The sequence below is a fragment of the Copadichromis virginalis genome, linkage group LG5 (genome assembly GCF_057382275.1).
Source record: "Copadichromis virginalis isolate Kocher_CV1m ecotype Utaka linkage group LG5, C_Virginalis_male_GT1.1, whole genome shotgun sequence".
Lineage (NCBI taxonomy): Eukaryota > Metazoa > Chordata > Actinopteri > Cichliformes > Cichlidae > Copadichromis > Copadichromis virginalis.
Window position 1 is genome coordinate 18,609,043 of NC_140622.1, and position 20,692 is coordinate 18,629,734.

Genomic DNA, 20,692 nt, shown 5'->3' on the forward strand with positions numbered 1-20,692 from the left:
TGAGGAAGAAAACTACATTTTTTATTTCAAACATCAAGCATTTTCAGATGATCAAGGAGAACTTTTATTTTCCATTGTTTGTACAAAGCTTCTTTATACAGAAGAATATTATACAAAAGATTAGGGATAACAAGAATAAAATGACATTTTTACAAAGAGTATCTTGAAAATCACAGGCACATTTGAAACCGTTTTAACTACATGGAGCTAGTTATTTAAAGCTGGTTATCTCTTTTAACTTACACTGCATATTTATTCATTGCCTCTGACGGCTGCCCCACTCTGTTGACCTATTCTTGTGAACTTAACTACCGTTTATGTCTGTAGCATGTCTGTAAATGTCCCTGTGTTTTCAGGCTTTGCTCAAGCTATATTTTTCACTTTTTTCTTTACATGAAGTTTTGTAAACAAAAAACACTGATAAACTGCAACTACTGCAGAAACCTAACTCTAAATGTCAGCATAGCCACAGTTTATGCTGATTTGTAGTTTAATGTTGGGACTGTCCAAAAAATGGCAATAGTTAAATTTGTCATCACAATTAAAAAAGTTTGAACCATCCAAGTTTTGCAGTTATTTGCAGTCCCTCTCTCAGTATTACAGTTCCACAGCGTCTACTGCTGATAAACACCATACTTTGCAATGAAATGCACCTAGTACAAAGTGAGTCTATGTTTTCATGGATGTGTGTGTGTGTGTGTGTGTGTGTGTGTGTGTGTGTGTGTGTGTGTGTGTGTGTGTGTCAGTAGTACTGTGCAAAAGTCTTGAGCCACCCCTCATTTCTTGTTGTTTTGGAGCCAGACTTTCTTTTAATTCTTTATAGCAGTGAGCAACAATTCTCCAAGATCTTAAAATCTTTTAAAAGTTTTTCTGAAAGTTATATTCAGAAGAAATAGGTCAAATAATCCAGCAAAGATCTGAAACATGACCTGAGAGATGCATCTGACCCTTCAGTTCGTTTACTGTTCACTGAAGCCTCATAAGAAATGGAAGAGTGGCTGTTAAGAAGTAAAATGGAGAAAATGTTAAGGTATGTCAAATTACACAAGAACTGGACCAAATATCAGTCCCAACGGGTCTTCTTTGAAACAAAAATTTGAATTTTTTAGTTCAAATTATAGTCAATAAGAAAGATGTAACACAGTTTGTGACTGCAGCCAAACATGGCCGAGGCCCTGTCATGGCTTGTGGCTACATTTCAGCGAGTGGTGTTGGGGATCTTGTCAAATCAATTGACATCAATACTACAGAAATGTACGGTCAGATTTTGATCCACCACGTGGTACCTTCTGCAAAGTATCTGATTAGAAGAAGCTTCAACTTTCAGTATGACAACGATCCCAAACACACTGCCAGAGCAGTAAAAGATACCAGGACAGAAAAACACCCAATTAAACACTGTCAGTCTTGGATTGGCCTCTCCAGATCCCAGACCTCAAAATTGCTGAAGCAGTGTGGGATCCTCTTGATAGGGAAGAGAACAAAAGGCAGCCAACATTCAAGGAAGAGCTTTGAATGTCTTTTAAGAAGCCCGGACAACAATTTCTGGAGACCACTTAAAGAAATGAGAAGAAAGCACATTTTTCACACTTTCCTAGCAAAATATAAAGAAATGCTGCGTAGCTCAAGACTTTTGCACAGTACTGCATGTGCAAGCCCCCATGCCTTTAGGCATGGTTTTCCTAAATGACAATAGAGTGAAGGAGCCTGAAGCACATGATGACATCCAGAGGGATGGGAGGGTTCAGGTGATTTCCATCCAAACGGAGATACCTGAAAACAACAGAGCAGGTATCTAATATGTCATTGGGATTTTAACTCTTTGAACTTGGCATTTCCAGACAAAATTCTTTTGTTCTTGTTTACTTCCTGTTAACACACAGGTCACACAGCTCAGACAAGTTCATTATTTAGGTCAGTGCTGAGACACGCATTATGACATAATGTGAAATACCTTAGCTTGGGAACCTGGCTCATATCACTCGGGTCAGCTTGCACGCTGTATGGGCAGATCTGGGTGCCATTGATGTCTGTCAGGAAAATACACAGTCATGAAGATCTAGTCTTCAAGTGCTCACATGTGCATATAAATAAGAAAATATGCTATTTTAGATTTGACAGTTTTGTTTTTTTATTGTATAATTTATTTCATTATAGCAATTTACATACAGGAAGAGCAGGGTATAGCCTGATAATAGTCTGAGAAGATAATTATCTTAAATATTATGCATAATGTGAATTTTTTTATTTAAACATGCAATGCTTAGCATACATTTTCAGAAGAAATCTTTATTTTTTATGATGTTTTAACTTAGAAAATAGCATGAGAAATGTTTTTAGGAATATAAAAAAAAGGATACAAAAAAGACAGAAATATGAGTGTGTTTAAATGATACTGAAGTGGGTATATTTGAGAAAAAAACAAACACACCTTTAAACAGAGCTCAATTGTAAAATTGATTATACTTTATTGCAAAACACAAGTAGGTAAGTATTTTAAATCACATCACATCTGATTTTTCTCTGTAATGTGACACATACTCAGACATATAAGCGTTTCAAGTTGAAAATGTGCTGTTGTGTTACAGAGTCCACTAATATTAATGCATTTCTAACTGTGTAGTTATATGTAGTTATAACCCACAAAACAAAACAAAACCCAGCAGCATCCTTCTCTCACCCCAACCGGTCGCAGCAGATGGCCGCCCCTCCCTGAGCCTGGTTCTGCCGGAGGTTTCTTCATGTTAAAGGGAGTTTTTCCTTCCCACTGTCGCCAAAGTGCTTGCTCATAGGGGGGTCATATGATTGTTGGGTTTTTCTCTGTATCTATGAAGCGCCTTGAGGCGACTTTTGTTGTGATTTGGCGCTATATAAATAAAATTGAATTGAATTGAATTGAATTAACGGTCTGGAAGAAGATTGCATTGTGTAAGCCCTTAAATTATTGCATCAAAATAACTAAGAAACATATTTTTTAAAATAATTCCAAATACAATTGAACAGGAGGACACATCTCGTCATGATAATTAACTTCAGTGGAAGTTGAAAAAAAAATGGCCTGAAGCCAAAGTAGTTTTGTAGTCATGACGCAGAAACAGGTATAACAGAATACCCTGAAAAAATACTTTCGGTTTGTGTTGCACGCTGATCAAATTACAGCTGTAGTGTCAACAGACTACACTGATCTGTCTTCATTAAAGTCGGCATAGGACACAAGACAATTGGGTATAATTAACCAAGATAATTTACAGCGGTTAATGCATAGGTTAAAAAGGGGGGGTTGAATCTACGACATATTATTTGTTTAGTTGCTACACCACCAGATCCAAACAGAAACAGGGAGACATGGACAACACTAAGACCACATTGAACTTAGAAGATAAGGTGACCTGACACAGCTGCAAGTTGCTGGAAGTTACATGAAGAGCCCTGACATTCAGCCCAAGTTGAGACAAACTGTGGTTATGCTCCCTGATGTGGAGGCCTTGCTTTAGCACAGTGATGACCACTCACTGGGACAGACGTGGCTGCTGGTTACTTACTCTCAATGCTGTTGTGGTCGAGATGCAGGTGCTCCAGGTGACCGTTGAACAAAGGAATTGAAGCGAGCTGGTTGTGGGACAGTTGCAAGTCTAGCAGGCTGGAGACATTGAACACATTCTTGGGAACTCCTTTATCACTCAGCTGGTTGTAGTTCAGCCTCACAAAAGCCAGGTGAGCATGGTTGTCAAAGTAGTTTCTGAAAAAAGACAATAATAAAGATTCTTAGTGGGAATAATCAACTTTGGGACAATGCGTGCACCGTATACTTGCTTTGGGATGTCATCGATACGGTTCCTATCCAAGAAAAGCTGCACGAGGCTGGTTGGTATACTAGTAGGCATCTTCTTCAGCGTGTTATGAGCCAGGTTGAGCTGCACCAGGTTCGTAAGGCCCTTAAAGCTGTTCTTACCCAGGCCACTGTCACTCAGCTGACAGAAAAGACATCACATATTTGCTCCACAAACGCTAGAGATTTAGTTCTCCATACATGTCTAGATAGCACAGTGTTGTAACAGTGAGGTTCACCTGGTTGTGATACAGATCGAGCATAGTCAGGCTCCCCATGTTGTTGAAGGCCCCAGGTGGGATCTTGGAAATACGATTCCTACTAAGGCGGAGCTGTTCCAGAGTTTCTGGGAGGCCTGAAGGGACTTCATTAAGCTGGTTTCGTTGGGCGTAGAGATACAGAAGTGCTGGAAGCTTTTCAAACACCTGCGTGAGAGATAGATGCAAAGCAACCGTAGTAAAGTGATTCTATTTCTTTAAATCCTGAGCATTTATAGAGGTGAACTCCCTGACCTGCTTATCTATCTGATGAATACGGTTGTTTGCTAGATTGATCCAGCGGACCTCAGAGGCGTTGAGGAAGGGCTCCGAGGTTATCTCAGAGATGTAATTGTTCTGGAGATACAGGTAGTGAGTCCTGGATGGGATTGCTGGGATTACACGAATGTTCCGGTTCTCGCAGTTGAGCGCATTCGGGTAGCTTGGGGCGCAAAAACACTCCCGGGGGCAGTCAGGAAAGATGGAAGGTGGGCCCAGGATGGGTGGGGGGAAATCTGTTGGTTCCTTGGGCTCAGGCTGGGGTGGTACAGTTGGGAGACGAGCAGGAGGCTTTCTGGGGGTAGCTGGGCGCCTGGTGGGCTTCTTTGGCCGAGGCCTCTGTGTGAACACTGCCCCCAGTAGGAGGAGCAGAGTCAGTGCAGACAGGAGTCTTGCACCAGCCTTCATTGTCCTAGGAAAAGCATAAAGTGTAAGTAGTGATTTCTACTGACTCTGCAGTAATCAAAGTGAAAGGCATTAAGTTAAGGAAGAAAGATGCTTCAAAAAAACAAAAAGAAAAACTAAATAGTTTAATTCAGTACAATATGTCCTTTTGTGTCTGTGAAGGTTCTCAGTCATCCAGGTCATTGTAGTCTAAGGAGCTTGGAAAGAAAAGTGTCTGGACTTCTTTAAGTTGCTTGAAGACGTTTCACCTCTCATCCGAGAAGCTTCTTCAGTTCTAAGGTCAAATGGCGGAGAGTCCCAGATTTAAACCCAGTGGGAGTTTCCCCCCAAAGCGGGACAAAAGGGCCCCCTGATGATCCTCTACCTAATCACATGAGCCAAGGTGTGAAAACGGGTGTGGGTCACAATCAGCCAGGGTTTCAGGTGAGCTCATTGTGAGCTGGGATGTCATGCTTTCTCCAAGCATACACAGTCTTTCGAGGATGCCAATGTTAACATCTTGGACAGAGAGGACAGATGGTTTGAAAGAGGAGTGAAAGAAGCCATGGATGTCCACTGTGAGCGACCATCTTTGAACAGAGGCGGTGGTTTGCGACACCAACTGTCTGCCATCTATAATCCAGTTTTGAGATCCCTCCCCAGACGTCTTAACGCCCATCCTGGGCCATCTGACCTCAGGAAATCGCATGATAGGGTGGGGCCAGGTTTCACAATGAGCTCACCCGAAACCCTGGCTGATTGTGACCCACACCCATTTTCACACCTTGGCTCATGTGATTAGGTAGAGGATTATCAGGGGGCCCTTTTGTCCCTCTTTGGGGGGAAACTCCCACTAGGTTTAAATCTGGGACTCCCCACCATTTGACCTTAGAACTGAAGAAGCTTCTTGGATGAGAGGTGAAACGTCTTCAAGCAACTTAAAGAAGTTCAGATGCTTTTCTTTCCAAGCTCCTTAGAATATGTCCTTTTGGTGCTTCTTTCTCCATGTGGGTGTAATGACTCAGCTGTGTACAAACCCTCCTTTTTTCCTACAAGGCTACGTGCAATCCAGGGCATTCATCTTATCTCTGATTTTACTAAAAATATCCGTTAGTTTGTATTTCCCTTTGGAAAGATTCCACTTTAAAGCTGGTTACTGTTCAACCCATTTTAAGAGGTAGTTTTCAGGGTTGAACTGAGTGAAACAGCATTACCAAGGCCTACATGAAGCAATGCTCACCTGACTCTATAAAAACATTGAGGTTTAATTTTATATACCAAGATTGTCCCCAGCCTACCTTAAGTATTGCTTCCACACTTCTATTGCAGTTTAAACTAATGTAAGATGGACATGTGTAGCTCGGTAACGTAATCTGTGTTTGAAGAGGTGGGATCATCTGAGGAGGAGCCATACATCCTTAATTTGATTAAATTCAAGAGAATGTAGGGCAGATACTAATACAGGAAATGAGCGCTTATGAAAGGATAAAGGCACTATTGTAAGCATGGGTCGAGAGGGGGGAGGTGTGTAGAGAAAGCAAGCCTGCAAGGTTAAAATATGTCAACAAAAGGGAGGCGCACTGGAATGAAGCTCTCATGAACTCAATATGTATTTACAGCATTTTATAATCAGTGTGTGTTTAAAATTTCACACCAGGAGGATTTGTTTTGTGTGTGCATGAGGAATTTTCCAAAGTTGCTTTGAAAAAGGAATTTCCATTTTGTATAGTTCATCACATTGATCATACAAGGAGTCATCTTAGGCACACCTATGAGCTTGCATTTCACAATGAGAGGACAGGGGAGGTGATTTTTACATGTTCTGTAACTGACGGGGTTTAAGAATATATAACAACTGTGAGCAAATCGGTTTAGCTACAGTGCTATGAAAAAGTATTTACCCCCACGCCCCATTTGTCACACTTGCATGTTTCAGATTATAAAACACATTTCAACATTAGACTCAAATAACCAGAGTAAATGCAAAATGCAGTTTTTAAATGATGATTGCATCTATTAAGGGAAAACAAAAAATAGCCAAACCTACCTGGCCTGGGAAAATATTCTGTGGACTAACAGGACTCGTTGCATCTGGTGTAAAACTAACATAGCCAAAAGTACATCATACCACCAGTCAAATATGGTGGTGTGATAGTCTGGGACTGCTTTGCTGCTGGACGACTTGCCGTAATTGATGGAACCATGATTCCTGCTCTCTACCAGAAAGTCCCGAAGAAGGTCCAGCTATCCGTTTGTGCCCTGAAGCTTAACCTCACTCGGGTTATTAAGCAGCACAATAGTCCAAAACACACCACAAGATCCACCTCTGAATGGCTCAGAAAAGTACAAAAAAAATGAAGATTTAGACCCTTGAATGTGTCTGGAACAATTCTGAAAAGAAGAGTGTGCTAAAATTACTCCACAGCAACGTAAGAGCATCATTGTCAGTTAGGGAAGGGAATCGAGAACCAGTTCTTGCAGAGAACTAGTTCCCAGTAGTTCAGTTTCTTGGAATTGTTGGTTTGCTTGCCTGTGGATCACTATTATCAGTTGTAGCACTCAAACAACAATCAGCTGATTATCAGCTGATCTAAGTTCACATGCAGGAGGAGGAAAACAGTGGCACAGTCTGCAGCGTGGATATGGACTTTACTTTCAATTCATTGCATAATAGGACGAGAGCACGATGTTACAGTAGACAGAAACAGCTGCATTATGCTGCTAACACAGCTTCAGGTTTTTGCAAGCACCTGTACAGACAGCATGCTAATACTAAGCTAGCCAAAAACACAGAGAGATGTTATGAGTATATGCCCAAGCCCAGGAGTCAGACCCTTAACTTCAACAGGTAAAAAAAAATGATGAGCAGTTTTTACCTGTTCATGTTTCTACAGTAGAATCACTGTGGCAATCACTTTAAAGTCTCTTTTTGCTTGTGTTGTGTTGTCAGCATTGTGTTTGTGTTCATATGTCTGTCCTCATTAGGATCAAGATTTGCATTGGTGTGTAGGACTGTAGCCTGAAGGTGTATCTTGTTAAATGTTAATTATGAGGCAAAGCTTTTCAGCTCATTTTATGAAAAAGAAAAAGAAAAAGTAATGAGTAAGTAACTAAGTAATGTACTGCATCACCTTTAATGAAAGTGTTCTGTGTAATATTTGTAATATTTACTTTTTTGAGTAATGACCCACCACTGAACACAACAAGGGGGAGAAATAACTCCACAACATGCACAAACATTTGACAAAGCACAAAGCAATTCATTTGCATGAATGTAATATTGACATGATGGTTAGAGATGGTGGTGACTCTCAAAACAAAGCCAGTGAGATCCCAGTGAGAATCGATAAGTAATACTAATAATGGAATCAGTTAATTCTTCTCAGTTCCCATCCCTGCCATCAGTTATGTTTGATTGCAGTTCTTGCTGCCAAGGGAGGCACAGCCAGTTATTAAAATTTGGGGGGCAATTACTTTTTCGCAGAGGGCCAGGTAGGTGTGGATAACTTTTTCTCTTATTGAGAGAAGCCATCATTTAAAAACTGTATTTTGGTATTAAAATCTGTTTGATGATCTGAAACATGAAAATGTGACAAATATGCAAAAACATTAATAAATCAGGAGGGAGAGGGATACTTTTTCTGTATGTGGACAATGAAATTACGTCACACTGAGACTGAAACACACACATACACGCTGTTGTTTGGCTTATCATTCCAGGTATTTACCCTTCAGTGAATCTAATTCACGTTTCAAAGTGAAACGATCTTTTTCAGGCCATGGTAACTATGGCTAAATCGTTATCCTCTATATCATGAGCAAAGGCCTGCAAATAAGTAAGATAAGATAAGATAAGATAGAACTTTATTAATCCCTCGGGTGGGTTCCTCTGGGAAATTGGGTTTCCAAAAGCACAGCACCGACAGAAGTTACAGTTACAGAATGTTATACACACACACACACACACACACACACACACACACACACACACACACACACACACACACACACACACACACACACACATATAAATACAGAGACAAATATAAATAAAATATACGAAGGGGATAAATAGAATAAATAGGAATAAAAATAAAAATACAAGTGAATTGCACATTTCAAGTATTGAGGTCTATTTGCACCATTTACTATTTACAAAAGTATTGCACAAAGGTATTGCACAGTGAGGTGAAGAGGCACTACAGCTTAGTTGTTCCCCCCTCCTTTGTCCCCCTGTTTCTCCTCCCTCTCCCCCCCAGAGAGGAGTTAAACAGTCTGATGGCATGTGGGACAAAGGAGTTTTTAAGTCTGTTAGTTCTTGTCTTGGGGAGAAGCAACCTGTCACTGAACAGACTCTTCTGGTTGTTAATGGCCGTGTGCAGTATCACAAAGTATCACAAAGATTTAGAAAAACAAACTCTCATCACAGAGGCACCATTTGTTTCCAGTGCTCTTTCTCTTTGCCTTTGATCAGTTTGATATAAATCATGGCGCAGGAATGAGCCTCATATCTAAAATGCTTGAAATAACAAATCTGAACATTTCTCTGACAGCATTCCCTGGCACTGCCCTTCATTTTCCCTCTCAGAGCCTTGCAACCCCTCGTTTAAATCCAGAGCCAGATTTCCTTCCTGTCGTTCTGCTGTTATGACCAGAAGTTTGGCAAACAATTAAAGACTCAATATCCACAATGGCTGATTCACCAGTTTGTTATTTATGACCTCAATGAGTTAATCTGATCGTTATCAGCATGAGAACTATACTTAGGATGGTAGGACAGAGATCACTGCTAGTACATGACACTCTGTTGCAAAGCTTTAAAACAAACAAAATCTACTGTGACTTTGAACTGGATCTGCATATTTTAAACATCAGAGACTTTTGTCTTACTGGACTTGATGAAAACCATGTGGACCTACTAAGTGGTGGTATTACGTTCTCAACAGCTGTTTGCAAGGTTAAAAACATATATCCAAGTACTGGTGAGATAAAAGTTAAACATTACTAAAAAATAACACAATCTTACGTTACTGCTGATATTTTTCATGTGCAGCTATTAAACAGTTTGCTTTATATATATATTTAAAGTTTAGAATTATTTGGTTAAAGGAAAAGTAGAAAGTCTTAGGAATTAGTGTGAGTTTTAGGTTATATCTCAAAAATTTTCAGTTTCATAACGCCCTTTTCATCACTGATGATGAGCTCTTTCCAACCTTTTTTTTTTTGGCAGAACAGCCCGTCGTTCCTTTACCAAAAAAAGAAAGAAAGAAAAAAACTAGTGTTTCATAAAACCACTTTTTAAAAAAAGTCATGATGAAAAGTTACATCATCCCCAGTCGACTTCACTCATCTGAGTCCTGTAACTGTGACTAAGCACAATAATCACAAAGGTTATGCCAAGATTTTCTCTAACATCTAGTGTATATTATATATATACATGTACAGATGTTTTCCATACATTTAGAAATACGAAAACTCCAACTAAGTGTGCTCTTTGATGCTCTAATAAAACATGAGAAATTTATTAAGAAGCCAAACGACAGTAGATATAATGTCAACATAGCTGAGAGCAGAAGAACGAACATCAGAAATCTGGAAACTTTCATCCCCGCGTCTTTGTACACATCGCCATCAGCCAGCTCCAAAGTAGCTGCTGTTTTTCTTTTCAAACTCTTCACACACTTCACAAACCTTCCTATGTCAGCACATCATGTGATTGCACATTTTTTTCAGTGCATGCTTGTTTTTAAACCATTTCCAGAACGTTCCATTTCAGCTTCTTAAACTGTTAGTTTACACCCATGTAGGAACTGCATCCATCTGAATTCACCACAGAAGAAGCCAAAAATGTATTTGTGCACCGCCTTTAAAACCCCCGGGGATCCATCTGATTGCCAAAAGTGAGCAATATGGCATTTCTTTTGTAAAAAAAACAGCAGCTAAAGCTCTTCTAGTCTGCATATTTTCACTTGCACTGCAGTTGCAGCTCTCTCCACTCACTAATGGAAAAAGATGAAATCAAGGTGAGCGTGCAGCAGCACAGAAAAGCAGCAGAGTCACAGCGTGTGGCAGCTCCCTGGAGGACAGAGTACCACTTTGTATGGCAAACTGTTTCTATAGAAACTCGGCAGCATGGCCCAGCTGTGCCCGTGCCAGGATTCCCCTTCTGTCCACAAACACTTCCCTCACTGCCTCTCCTGGCTTCTCTGTTTCACACTCACACACACACATGCACAGAACTCTGTCTGCATTCTTACCTTTACTCATCAGGTCCCTTCAGTGGAAACAACAAATAAAGGGTCTTACCTGCCTCTGGTACCTGCCCTCTTTTGTCAAGTCACAAGTTTTGTGTCTTTTCTTCTCTCTGCCTCTCTCACTCTTCTCCTATCCCTCGCTCCCTCACTCCCTCTTGCTCTTCCTCTGTTCCTCTGGTCCCTAGCCCTCCCTTCCCTCTCTCTCCCCCTCTCGCTCTCCTTTGGTGGACAAGCCTGCCTGTTGGGTTTGTTCCCTGGCTTCTTTCCCTCTGAAGGTCACAGTGGTTCTTTTTTTCACCCCCTTAGCTTGGCTCAGAGCCACAGAGGTTTAATCTTAATTCCTTCTGGTAGACCACCGGCTCTTTTATGTGTCTGAACCGTTGTACAGTTTGTTATTATTTTGTTTTTGTCAACTATATGATGAGTGTGTAGGTCTGAAAAATTAAACAACTAAATACATAAACACCAGGGCACCATGATGTGTTTGCATGCCATATTTGCGTGTTTGCAACAAGCCTTAGTTTCTGTATCTGTAGTCTTTGAGAAACAAACACTGGACCTCTGTGAGGGAAAGCCCAGCTGTAACTGCATCTCCTCTTTGTCTCCCACCCACCCCGCCATTGTTTAGATGACTGCACTCAGATCCAGTCATGTGCTTTTCATTAGAAGCATCTCTCCGCTGACTCCATGGCATCTCTTCTGTGTCAGTTAAATATCCAGGCACGCTCTTTCTTTTTTCTTCCCCCCCTTCCCTCTAGTGTAAGTACACGAAAGCAGTCTGATTTTCGAAGTCCAAATGTGGAGTGGAGGGTGATGTGATGGGGCTCTCAGGAAGTGGGGCTGGTGGCATGAAGTAGGGTCTGTGTGTGTGTGTGTGTGTGCATGTGTGTGTGTTTAGCTAATATGTCACCAGGGGTTTGGAGGTGGACATGTGTTTGCTACCCTGCATTCCTGCAGAGTGAGCTGCAGCTGAATGATAATGAGGTGAACATATGTGGGGATATGTCTTTAAGACACATGTACACACATGCTTCCTTTTCCCGCCGCGCTCCTGTCTCCCACTCAGTCAGTGATTATGATACAGTCGGGTCAAACATCTGGACCAGACTGTTTCCAGCTAAGGAAGGAGAGTATACTTTAACAAACAGGTCGCAAAACGGGTGTGTGTAACAAATACGTTAGTGACTCAGCTCTAATCAGCGTCAGCGACTTAATTTCTGTGTAAGAGTTTTTCTCTCTCTTTTTTTGCAGCGTTCGAGGATGACATTATTGGAAACAGCTGCTCATTAGCAGCACCAGTCCAACATTTGTTTAATGTTTCATATATCATGGAAATAACACAATAACCAAGAAGTTTACACTGAACATCCACCCATCCATTTTCTCTCTCTTAACCAATTCATGGTTGCTGGCGGGGGGGTTGGGTTGGAGCCTATCCTAGCATTCTTAGTGTGAAAGGTGGGGTACACTCGGGACAGATCGCCAGTTTGTTGCAGAGTTTAAATTGAACAAATTCTAAATTAAATTAAAGGGTTTTTCTGAATGAGATAGCCCGCCACAAATTTCTCTTGCTGCTGTTTGGCCCTAGACCCACACTAAATGTGACAAAACTGGTCTGTGGCTGCAGTGTTCTCTACACACAGGTGGGCATCTGTGAAAAAGGGAAAAATCTGGGTGTTAACTAGTCCTAATGTTGTAGGACTAATGTACTCATACCCTGCAATAGTGCAACAGATGAGAGAAACACAACAAAGAGAAATAGCAGCATGTTAAGACATCTATGTTTTAAGTATAAGGCAGAGTCAATAATTCTTTAGCTTTTTAACTTTCACCTGACTGGTTGGATAGTAACAAGAGAGCCACGTGATCCAATCCATTTTTATTTTTATTTTTTGTAGGCACTGATGAAAAAAACAGCACCAAATCGATAGAGAATACTGCAGAAAAGAGGGGTCAGAAATAGGAGACTGCATTCTGTGAACTGATCACCATTTAAACTGTGACTGCAAGAAAGATTTGACTTGAACAGAATGAGTAGGAAAACCACTTCAGTTGATTCAGTTTTATTTATATAGCACCAATGCACAACAACAGTTGTCATAAGGTGATTTGTGTTTTACGGTAAAAATCCTACAATAAAGAGAAAGAAAGAAAGAAAACCCCAACAATCGCACAACACTCCCACCACCAGCAACACCACCCACTCATGAGCAAGAATTTGGTGACAGTGGTAAGGAAAAACTCCCCTTTAACAGGAAGAAACCTCAGGGAGAGTCAGACTTGGTGAGGGGCAGTCATCTGCTCTATCCGGTTGGGGGTGATGGGAAAGAAAAGTGGGCAGAGGGAGAGAGAGAGAGAGACAAGTGACATCGCCCCACTTTGATGTTTGCATTTTGATTTATGTTTAATAAGCTATCTTTGACTTAAGTAAACCTCTCATGTGGCTTCATGGCACCTACAGTACAGTTGTGAAGCACGTCATTCATTATCACCTTTTGTGTCTGAAATGGTGATTCTTGTATTTGCCACAATTTCACAACTGTGCTGATGCATGCTCACCATCTAAATACTGACATGTTTAGACACCATACATCTGCATCATTTCTTCTTGTGTGTATCAGAGCTTAAGCAGCCTTTGAGGATCAAACTGTGTGGTTTTGTTTTGCATGTGGAAACTGAGTCACATGGCCTGTGGAATGTAACTGCTTGGCCTTGCAGTGTTCAAGTACAGCCAGAGCCTGCACAGAGGTGAATGGATGTTAGGGCTCTCAGTTTTTCACAGCTGAATTCAACCTGCTGGTTCGAGAAGAGGGGCGTGTATAATGCCAGACCCTTGTCTTTACAGTAGGAAATCTTTAAGCAGTACTCCTTACCAGAGGTATCACATGCTGCAGCTGTTTTCTTAGCAAATGGATAGAGTGAAGCTGGCTCAGCCCCAAAATGACTTGGTGTGTGTAATAATGTGAGAACTTTCCAAGAACGGTCTGTTCTGTCATCTAGAGAGTGATTTGGATGATTGAACTATTTGGTTTAATGGAGTTGCATATTAGTTTTAGCCAGAAATGTTCCCAGAGGAAGTCCAGTGAGAGGAATACTAATATTCTCCCAAACATTTACAGACAACTTTCTTTTTGCTGCAACAGCAAGATAATATGAAATCCCTTAGGAGAGCGTGTTTGTATATTAAGCTCTGAAGGCCACACCCTCTCTCTTATTTTCAAAGCTCTCAGTCGCTTTATGCCTTTTTTTTGGCAAATGGCAAGAGTTTATAATAAAACAGGGGTTTTGTAGAAGTCTCTGTGTTCGACTTTAAAGGATTCATGCTAAGACAAATCTGGCGTCTCTTAGATCATTTTCTGATTGCACAAATTATTTTCTAATTACTCATAAATAAACAGTGTTATTGAAACAAAGTAATGTTTATAGAAATATGAAAGAAGGATTTTGGTCATAAACGCTGAACTCTCTGTGCTAAGTGTCTTCCTTTAGGGCTTTAACAGTAAAGCATGCAGTGGCAGTCTACCCTATAGGATAAAGTCCCAGCAGCTGTTCATCAGCTGGATCCTAAATGCACACAAAGAAATCGTGTTATATTATTGATAAACTCAGTCTTTTATTGCTAGTTAGGACAAATTCTGCATGGTCACGATAAAAGTGAAATAAAACACTCTGAGCACCATCAGTCTGGGTTCCAAAAGCACCCGATGAAGCATTTCATGATCTCAAAATGTATATGAAATCATGAAATGACATGTTTTGGCTGCTGTCACACAGTAATTTCCCAAAATTGAGGTCAGATCTGGTTTATGTTATCCTATGAATCATAGTACATAATACATTAATAGAAAAAGCGGTTCACAAGTATGACGTTAAATAAAGGATCCTCCTGCGCAGTTAAGATTTCCAAATCAAAGATCACGTTGCACTCAATCAAACATAGTCAGACTTCAACTCACAGTGTTCACTCCCATTCTGAATCAGTAAGTCATGTGTTAGCGATATTTTCCTTTAAATGTGACTAAAATATTTTGTTTGTGTCGCTTCTTTGAATATTTGAGCATTACTCTAAAATACGATGTATCTTTGGAGACTTCGATACCAGAAATTTGCCCTTGGGCTGTGGTAGAAGGAGAAGCGGGGTTATATAGAAGTCTTGATTAATCTATTAACTCTGTTAATATCTACAAAATGTTTATCGTCTGCCTTGACAAGTGGCTACAGCGTGAACATGCAGTGTCCTCGTGTAATCGAGCATAGAAAAAAGTGCATGTATAAATGTGTGAAGGAGGTATGCAGGACCTGAGGCTTTGAGTGCTCATGTGGAGCAGAAAAGCTCTATATAAGAACAATTCCATTTACCGTGTACAGTTTAAGCACACACACACACACACACACACACACACACACACACACACACACACACACACACACACAAACAGTATAGATGGTAGTGGTTGATCTGCTGAATTGGAGGTTTCAAAATGATTCTCCACAAAACCAGTGGGTGATGCCAGGGTGGCTATACAGTACTAGCCCTGTGACGCATGGGTCTGATCAGGTGTAATTCACAGCTGAGGGTGTTTAAATTCCTCAGCTAAACCAGTGACAGCTTTCATAAAAACAAGCAGCACTGTTCCATAGCTGCGGTTCAAGCATGTTATTCAGTCTTATCTCTGCTTTTTCACTTAGTTTTGGTTTTATGTGAATTTTTTTCAGTGCTCCATAATTGATCGCAGCACTTTTTGACAGAAACAAAGTACCTAGCGAATAATTAAATGTCAGTGTCTATCATATACTGCGTATTTTAATAGCACTTTATTTCCTCTAAAGCACTAAAACTCTACTTTCTAGTAAGAGCTTTTCATTCCTACACGTGCAGTTTAGATTGTAAACTGTGGAGGCTTACTAAGAATTGCCTGTCTTATGAGACAGAGATAGATGGAAGCAGGTTTCTCATATTCTGACTAATGAGCGTTTCTAAGCAGGCTGAAATGACAGCTAATCAAGCTGCTGTTAGTGTCGCTTATGTCTTTCTAGCTGGCGTGCGTTAAAGCAACAACACTGTGAAAGCCGATCCTGACATTGTGCATCGGTAGCCTTCACACTGACTAACATTATGCACACTGTCTCAACATGCTAAGAAATCTAAAGCTTGACACAGCTGTCATTGCTTGGACGCTTGCTCTGCTTGAACTTGTGGGCTGGCATGAACATGCTTAACGTCTGCATTTGACACCAATTTTGAATCACAGATGGATTCATTTAGATTAAAAAAGTGTTTATGAAGTGTAAGCGTGATACCGGTGCTAGAGCTATCTGCATGTTTGCACATGGCCTTACTGTGTTGGGTACGTTGCACGTGTTTCACATGTGAGGCTGCGTAGGTTAAATGAGGAATGTCTGATACACTTCCCATAAGAGTTCAAACTCTGCTCACACATAACACACGTATATCATATTCAACCTGGACCCTAAACCTCACATTTAACACCTTTACCCACTCAGACAAAGCAACCTCAACCCCCATTCCACCTACTGTCTCCCGTAATGTTTAGTCAAGACGATAATGAAAGTATCATTTAGGTAAATAAACAGGAAAACCACAATTGCTAAGTTTAATCTGAGTTGTACTGCATTACTAGTTGCCCAAACATGGGTCTCAGACAGGCGTAGGGATTGTGAGAAAACCTCAGGACCCCGAGTTATAAACAATACCTTTCAGTAATATGACAACTTTGAGGACTCTGATCAGTATAAATGCAATAAATCCATTAGAGCACACATTTTTCTGAAGCATCTTAAAAACAAAATAAATAAATAAAATACGCTGAGACTAAAATGCAAATTTGGCATTTGTTCGAGCAATGTGCTATTACTCATTTCTTTGGCTGAAGCTTCCAGGCTCACTAACAGAAACTTTATGAACATTATGCATTTCCCTCCATTTTGCTGAGGCTCATTACTGTAAGCTTATGGCCATTCCTATTTGTGAAAGTGTCTCAGTAAAAAGTAATTGCTGCCATAAGTAACAGAAGAAATTCTTACTGCGCTACATGCAATAGGAGGGACCCTTTAAGGAAGGACAAGACAGCACAATCAGCATCTGTGTGCAGTTTTGTGTGTGTGTGTCTGTGTGTAATGAGAGGGCTGGAGGTCTTAGTCCTGCTTGTAAACAGGCCTGTAAATGTAACTAACGGCTTCCTCAGTCATCTCGCCAAAACCACCAGACCCATGCAAGTCTGCACTGGATTCCAAGCTACCATCTGTGCCTAGCAACAGACTCTTCACACAGCTGGGCGGTTCCCATCAGCTTTATATATAATTACTCTATTAGTCACTATAGGGGGCTGGCACATGAGCACATTCATAATTTTTCCTTAACTGTTTAATACAGATTTAAGGAAAAGTGGCTTTATGGGGGAATTGTGGGCAGAGACACAATTACCCAATTCACTATCCTGCAAGTACTTCACACACAACCTGCAGCGCAGCTATGGACACACAAGTCAGCCAGTCTTTTACCTTGAAGATAAATAAAGACAGAGATGCTGATATTTTGGCAACAATCCGGTTAATTCATTGCCACCAATCTCTGGCTTTTTCCGATTAAATATGGGGTTAATTCACTTCTCCAAAGCATCCCCTCACTGTTAAGACAAGACAAACAGGGAAGAGCTGTGAAACAAGTAGAAGAACATGTGACAGGATTTGTAACTTACCCCAAGATCTTTCAGATGAACTGGAAAGTCATTCATAAGCCAGAACTAATGGCCCAGTGAGTATTTAACCTTACTGATGTGCTGCTTTCTGAACGCACCGTGGCATGGCACTATAACTTAGTCAGCTATGTTAAACTGGCATTTAAATAACCCATAGCTTCTCTTCTTTCCTCATTCTCTTGTAGATGTGGACACAGCCACAGGAGGAGCTTTTACCTCATTTTCATCAGTTTGACAAAAAAAAGTATAACTTCAACAGAGGTACTTTCTAATTAGTTTATATTTTTATTTCTTTTTTTTTTTTTTTAATTCAGTTTAGTTTCAGATTCCAGAATGGATTTTCTTCTTTTACTTTCATTTTTATTGTTGTAAAATGTTTAGTTTTAGTTAATTTTTTTTATTACTATCAGCATTAGTTTTAGTCTTTTTATTTATTATTGTATGGAGGGCATATGCCAGAGGCAATATTTTTGAAACTCAGTACAGGTATTACAATAAAAACACTGAACTTTTTCAAAAGCAGATGACTCTGTTTGCAAGAGACGTCCATGAAACCTTCATCAGTGAGACATTTTTATTGATTTGTTTAAGTAGTTTAAGCGTTTTGCATTTTCAAAATTTAGCTAAAATGGTATTTCATATCTATCTATCTAATCTTATTTTTAGTTTAGTTTCAGTTAACCATAATAGCAATCGCGTGCAATGAACTGTGGTCTGAGCTGTCAGCTACAACACAGCAAGTGTTTAAATATTATCTGAAGAAGCAAGACAACATCCTGCGCTAATGCATTGCCATTTCTACCCACAGTTTCACCGCAACAACAAATAACAATAAGAGATAACATTAGTTTCCACATTGTTCACACATTAGCAAAAAGCCCCGTTATTACACTTCCTGCACACTTGATGCAACGCTGTCATTTATTTGAGTTTTTGACTGTGGAGTCCGATGACTCAAGTTCAATATTCACTCTCCTCGGCCAAATACGGGAGGGAGAAGTGTGCGTTTTTGGTGCTAATTTCTCAACTATTTCCGGTGTTCAGTTGTCATCTGTCTCTCTGTTGTTTGGCACTGAGAACGTGGTGTAATATGGGTTAGAGCCAGTGACAATGAACTAATACAGAAAAATCTGTGACTATAAAATCAACACAAACAATGTCATAAAACTCTGTAGCACTTTGAGAAATCTTGCTCCAAGGCTTCGGAGTCTGTTCCTACATTAACATATTTTTCTTAGCAGCTCAAAATCAAGAAGGAGAACAGATCAGGAAGCAGCTGGGAACCATCCAGAAATATTTGCGATGGTAAAACACATCATTGACGGCAGTGAATTAAATCGGAGATTCAAAGAGGCGAGTTTTTCCAACACCTGACGGGACAGTTTTGCGGGCAGGGGGATGTGATATGTGAAGCGTCCTGAGCTCTGCAGTTCTTTATGTTGCTGTTATGACACCACAGGGAACTTCATAGCAGATTGTTTTGACTGGTGGTTTCCAAGGCACAGTTTAGTTCAGAGGAGAGGAATGGTGAGAGCCTTAACGATTTCACCAGCCAGAGTTTTGTTCTGCTGTAAAGATAATACTCCTGACTATGAATAAAGTCTAAACAAACATGAGCTTTCAGTCTCTTTACAAAATTTAATACTTATTCAAACATGAAACCGAAAAAAATGAATACACAGAGCTGCTTTTGTATTTTTCCAGATCCATTATGCAATCTTTCCACTTTGTTTAGGTCATCTTTTGAGCAAATCTGTGAGTCTGGAAGTAGAAAAGGCAAAAATTACACATTATTTTGCAGTGAAGGACATTTGCCACGTCAGTGACTTGCAGTCAGTGCACCAACAACAGCACCTTCAGTCGCTGATTCTTCTCTCAGTGGTGTTTCAAGCAGCCTTTAGGGCGTTAACTCGTGTCATCTGGCTCCACAGTGAGCTCTTCTGTATCTGGCAATCTCACAAACCAACACCTGCATCTAAGAAGGTGCAGGTGTTGGTTTAGAGACACTATTAATGGCTCACTCTAACAAAATATGCACCATATTTTAAATGTGGTTCCCCTTAAATTGCAGTTTCTTCCAATAAATACGTGGCTTATTTATGATCATCATGCTTCATGGTTCGGAAAATGAGGAATACATTAGAGGTCTGGTTTAAGTGTGGGAGGGCGAGTGATTTACAGAAAAAATAAGCTAAAAAAAGTAAAGATTATTACCGCAGTCGCTCTCCATAGGTCATTAGTGCAACCATGTTATTACATCTGCCAAGGAGGTTGCAGTATGTACAATACCATTTTGTCAGGTTACAAGCAAGAAGTTAAGGGAGAGGTGGAGCGTGGGCAAAAGAGGAAGCCTTTAATTCCTGTTGTCAGTGCATTAGGCACTCTAATCACGCACAGTGATTGCATAAAAAAGATATTTAACAATACACTGATTTTCCACTCTTTATTATTAGCACATTAGCAAATTCGTCATAGCTAATCATAGCTGCCAGATATGAAGTTAGGTGATACGTCACCAAGATCTCTATCAAAATCAGCTTTGATACACAGACTCAGAACCACATCTTAAAAACTCTTTATATCACCCACCATTTTTGCGGTATGAAGGAATATGTCAGAAAACAGTCGATTACTGGGTTCAGTGATGGTGTGCTCTCTCTGACTGCCTTTCAAGTTAAGACCTGTAAATACAGTGAACTGTATTATTCATATAATTATAATGCTTTATTTCCAAAGGTGAATCTAAGGTTATCTTATCACAGAGCCACCATGTTTACACAGGGAGGAGATTGGGCTAGATGGATGGGTCAGGTATGGCCATAGCAAGTCCTACATGTTTAAACCCAACTTTTGTGACAACAAAAAGAGGTAAAAAGATCAATATATTTTCTGCTGATTGTAGAACTGCTGACATCTTTAAAGTTTCACAGAAGATAAGATTATTTGACCTCCTCCTATGTTAACAGTATA

General features: G+C 40.2%; 1 protein-coding gene across 2 annotated transcripts; it reads right to left on the minus strand.

Annotated features, from left to right (window-relative positions):
* On the minus strand, window positions 1–11,179 carry prelp (proline/arginine-rich end leucine-rich repeat protein). 2 transcript variants are annotated; one of them, XM_085456348.1, is made up of 7 exons: window positions 11,056–11,179; window positions 4,342–4,777; window positions 4,069–4,254; window positions 3,814–3,971; window positions 3,543–3,739; window positions 1,955–2,030; window positions 1–1,773 (listed from the first exon to the last, which is right to left on the minus strand). In XM_085456348.1, the coding sequence occupies exons 2-7, from the start codon at window positions 4,771–4,773 to the stop codon at window positions 1,683–1,685; spliced, it is 1,140 nt and encodes a 379-aa protein (XP_085312474.1). In that variant the 5' UTR covers window positions 4,774–4,777; window positions 11,056–11,179; the 3' UTR covers window positions 1–1,682. The 2 variants fall into 2 exon arrangements, with proteins under 2 accessions (XP_085312474.1, XP_085312475.1); XM_085456349.1 differs by lacking the exon at window positions 11,056–11,179 and adding an exon at window positions 6,797–8,532.
* Window positions 11,180–20,692: the final 9,513 nt, after the last annotated feature.

What these genes read in the sequence shown, in the direction of transcription:
- prelp (XM_085456349.1), bottom strand. Translation starts at nt 6,858, where the DNA reads ATGTTAGTTTTACACCAGATGCAACGAGTCCTGTTAGTCCACAGAATA. An exon ending in TCGATCTGTATCACAACCAG is followed by an intron (nt 3,972 to 4,068) that starts GTGAACCTCACT and finishes CTTTTCTGTCAG; the next exon opens with CTGAGTGACAGTGGCCTGGG. An exon ending in CGACCACAACAGCATTGAGA is followed by an intron (nt 2,031 to 3,542) that starts GTAAGTAACCAG and finishes TTTTCCTGACAG; the next exon opens with ACATCAATGGCACCCAGATC.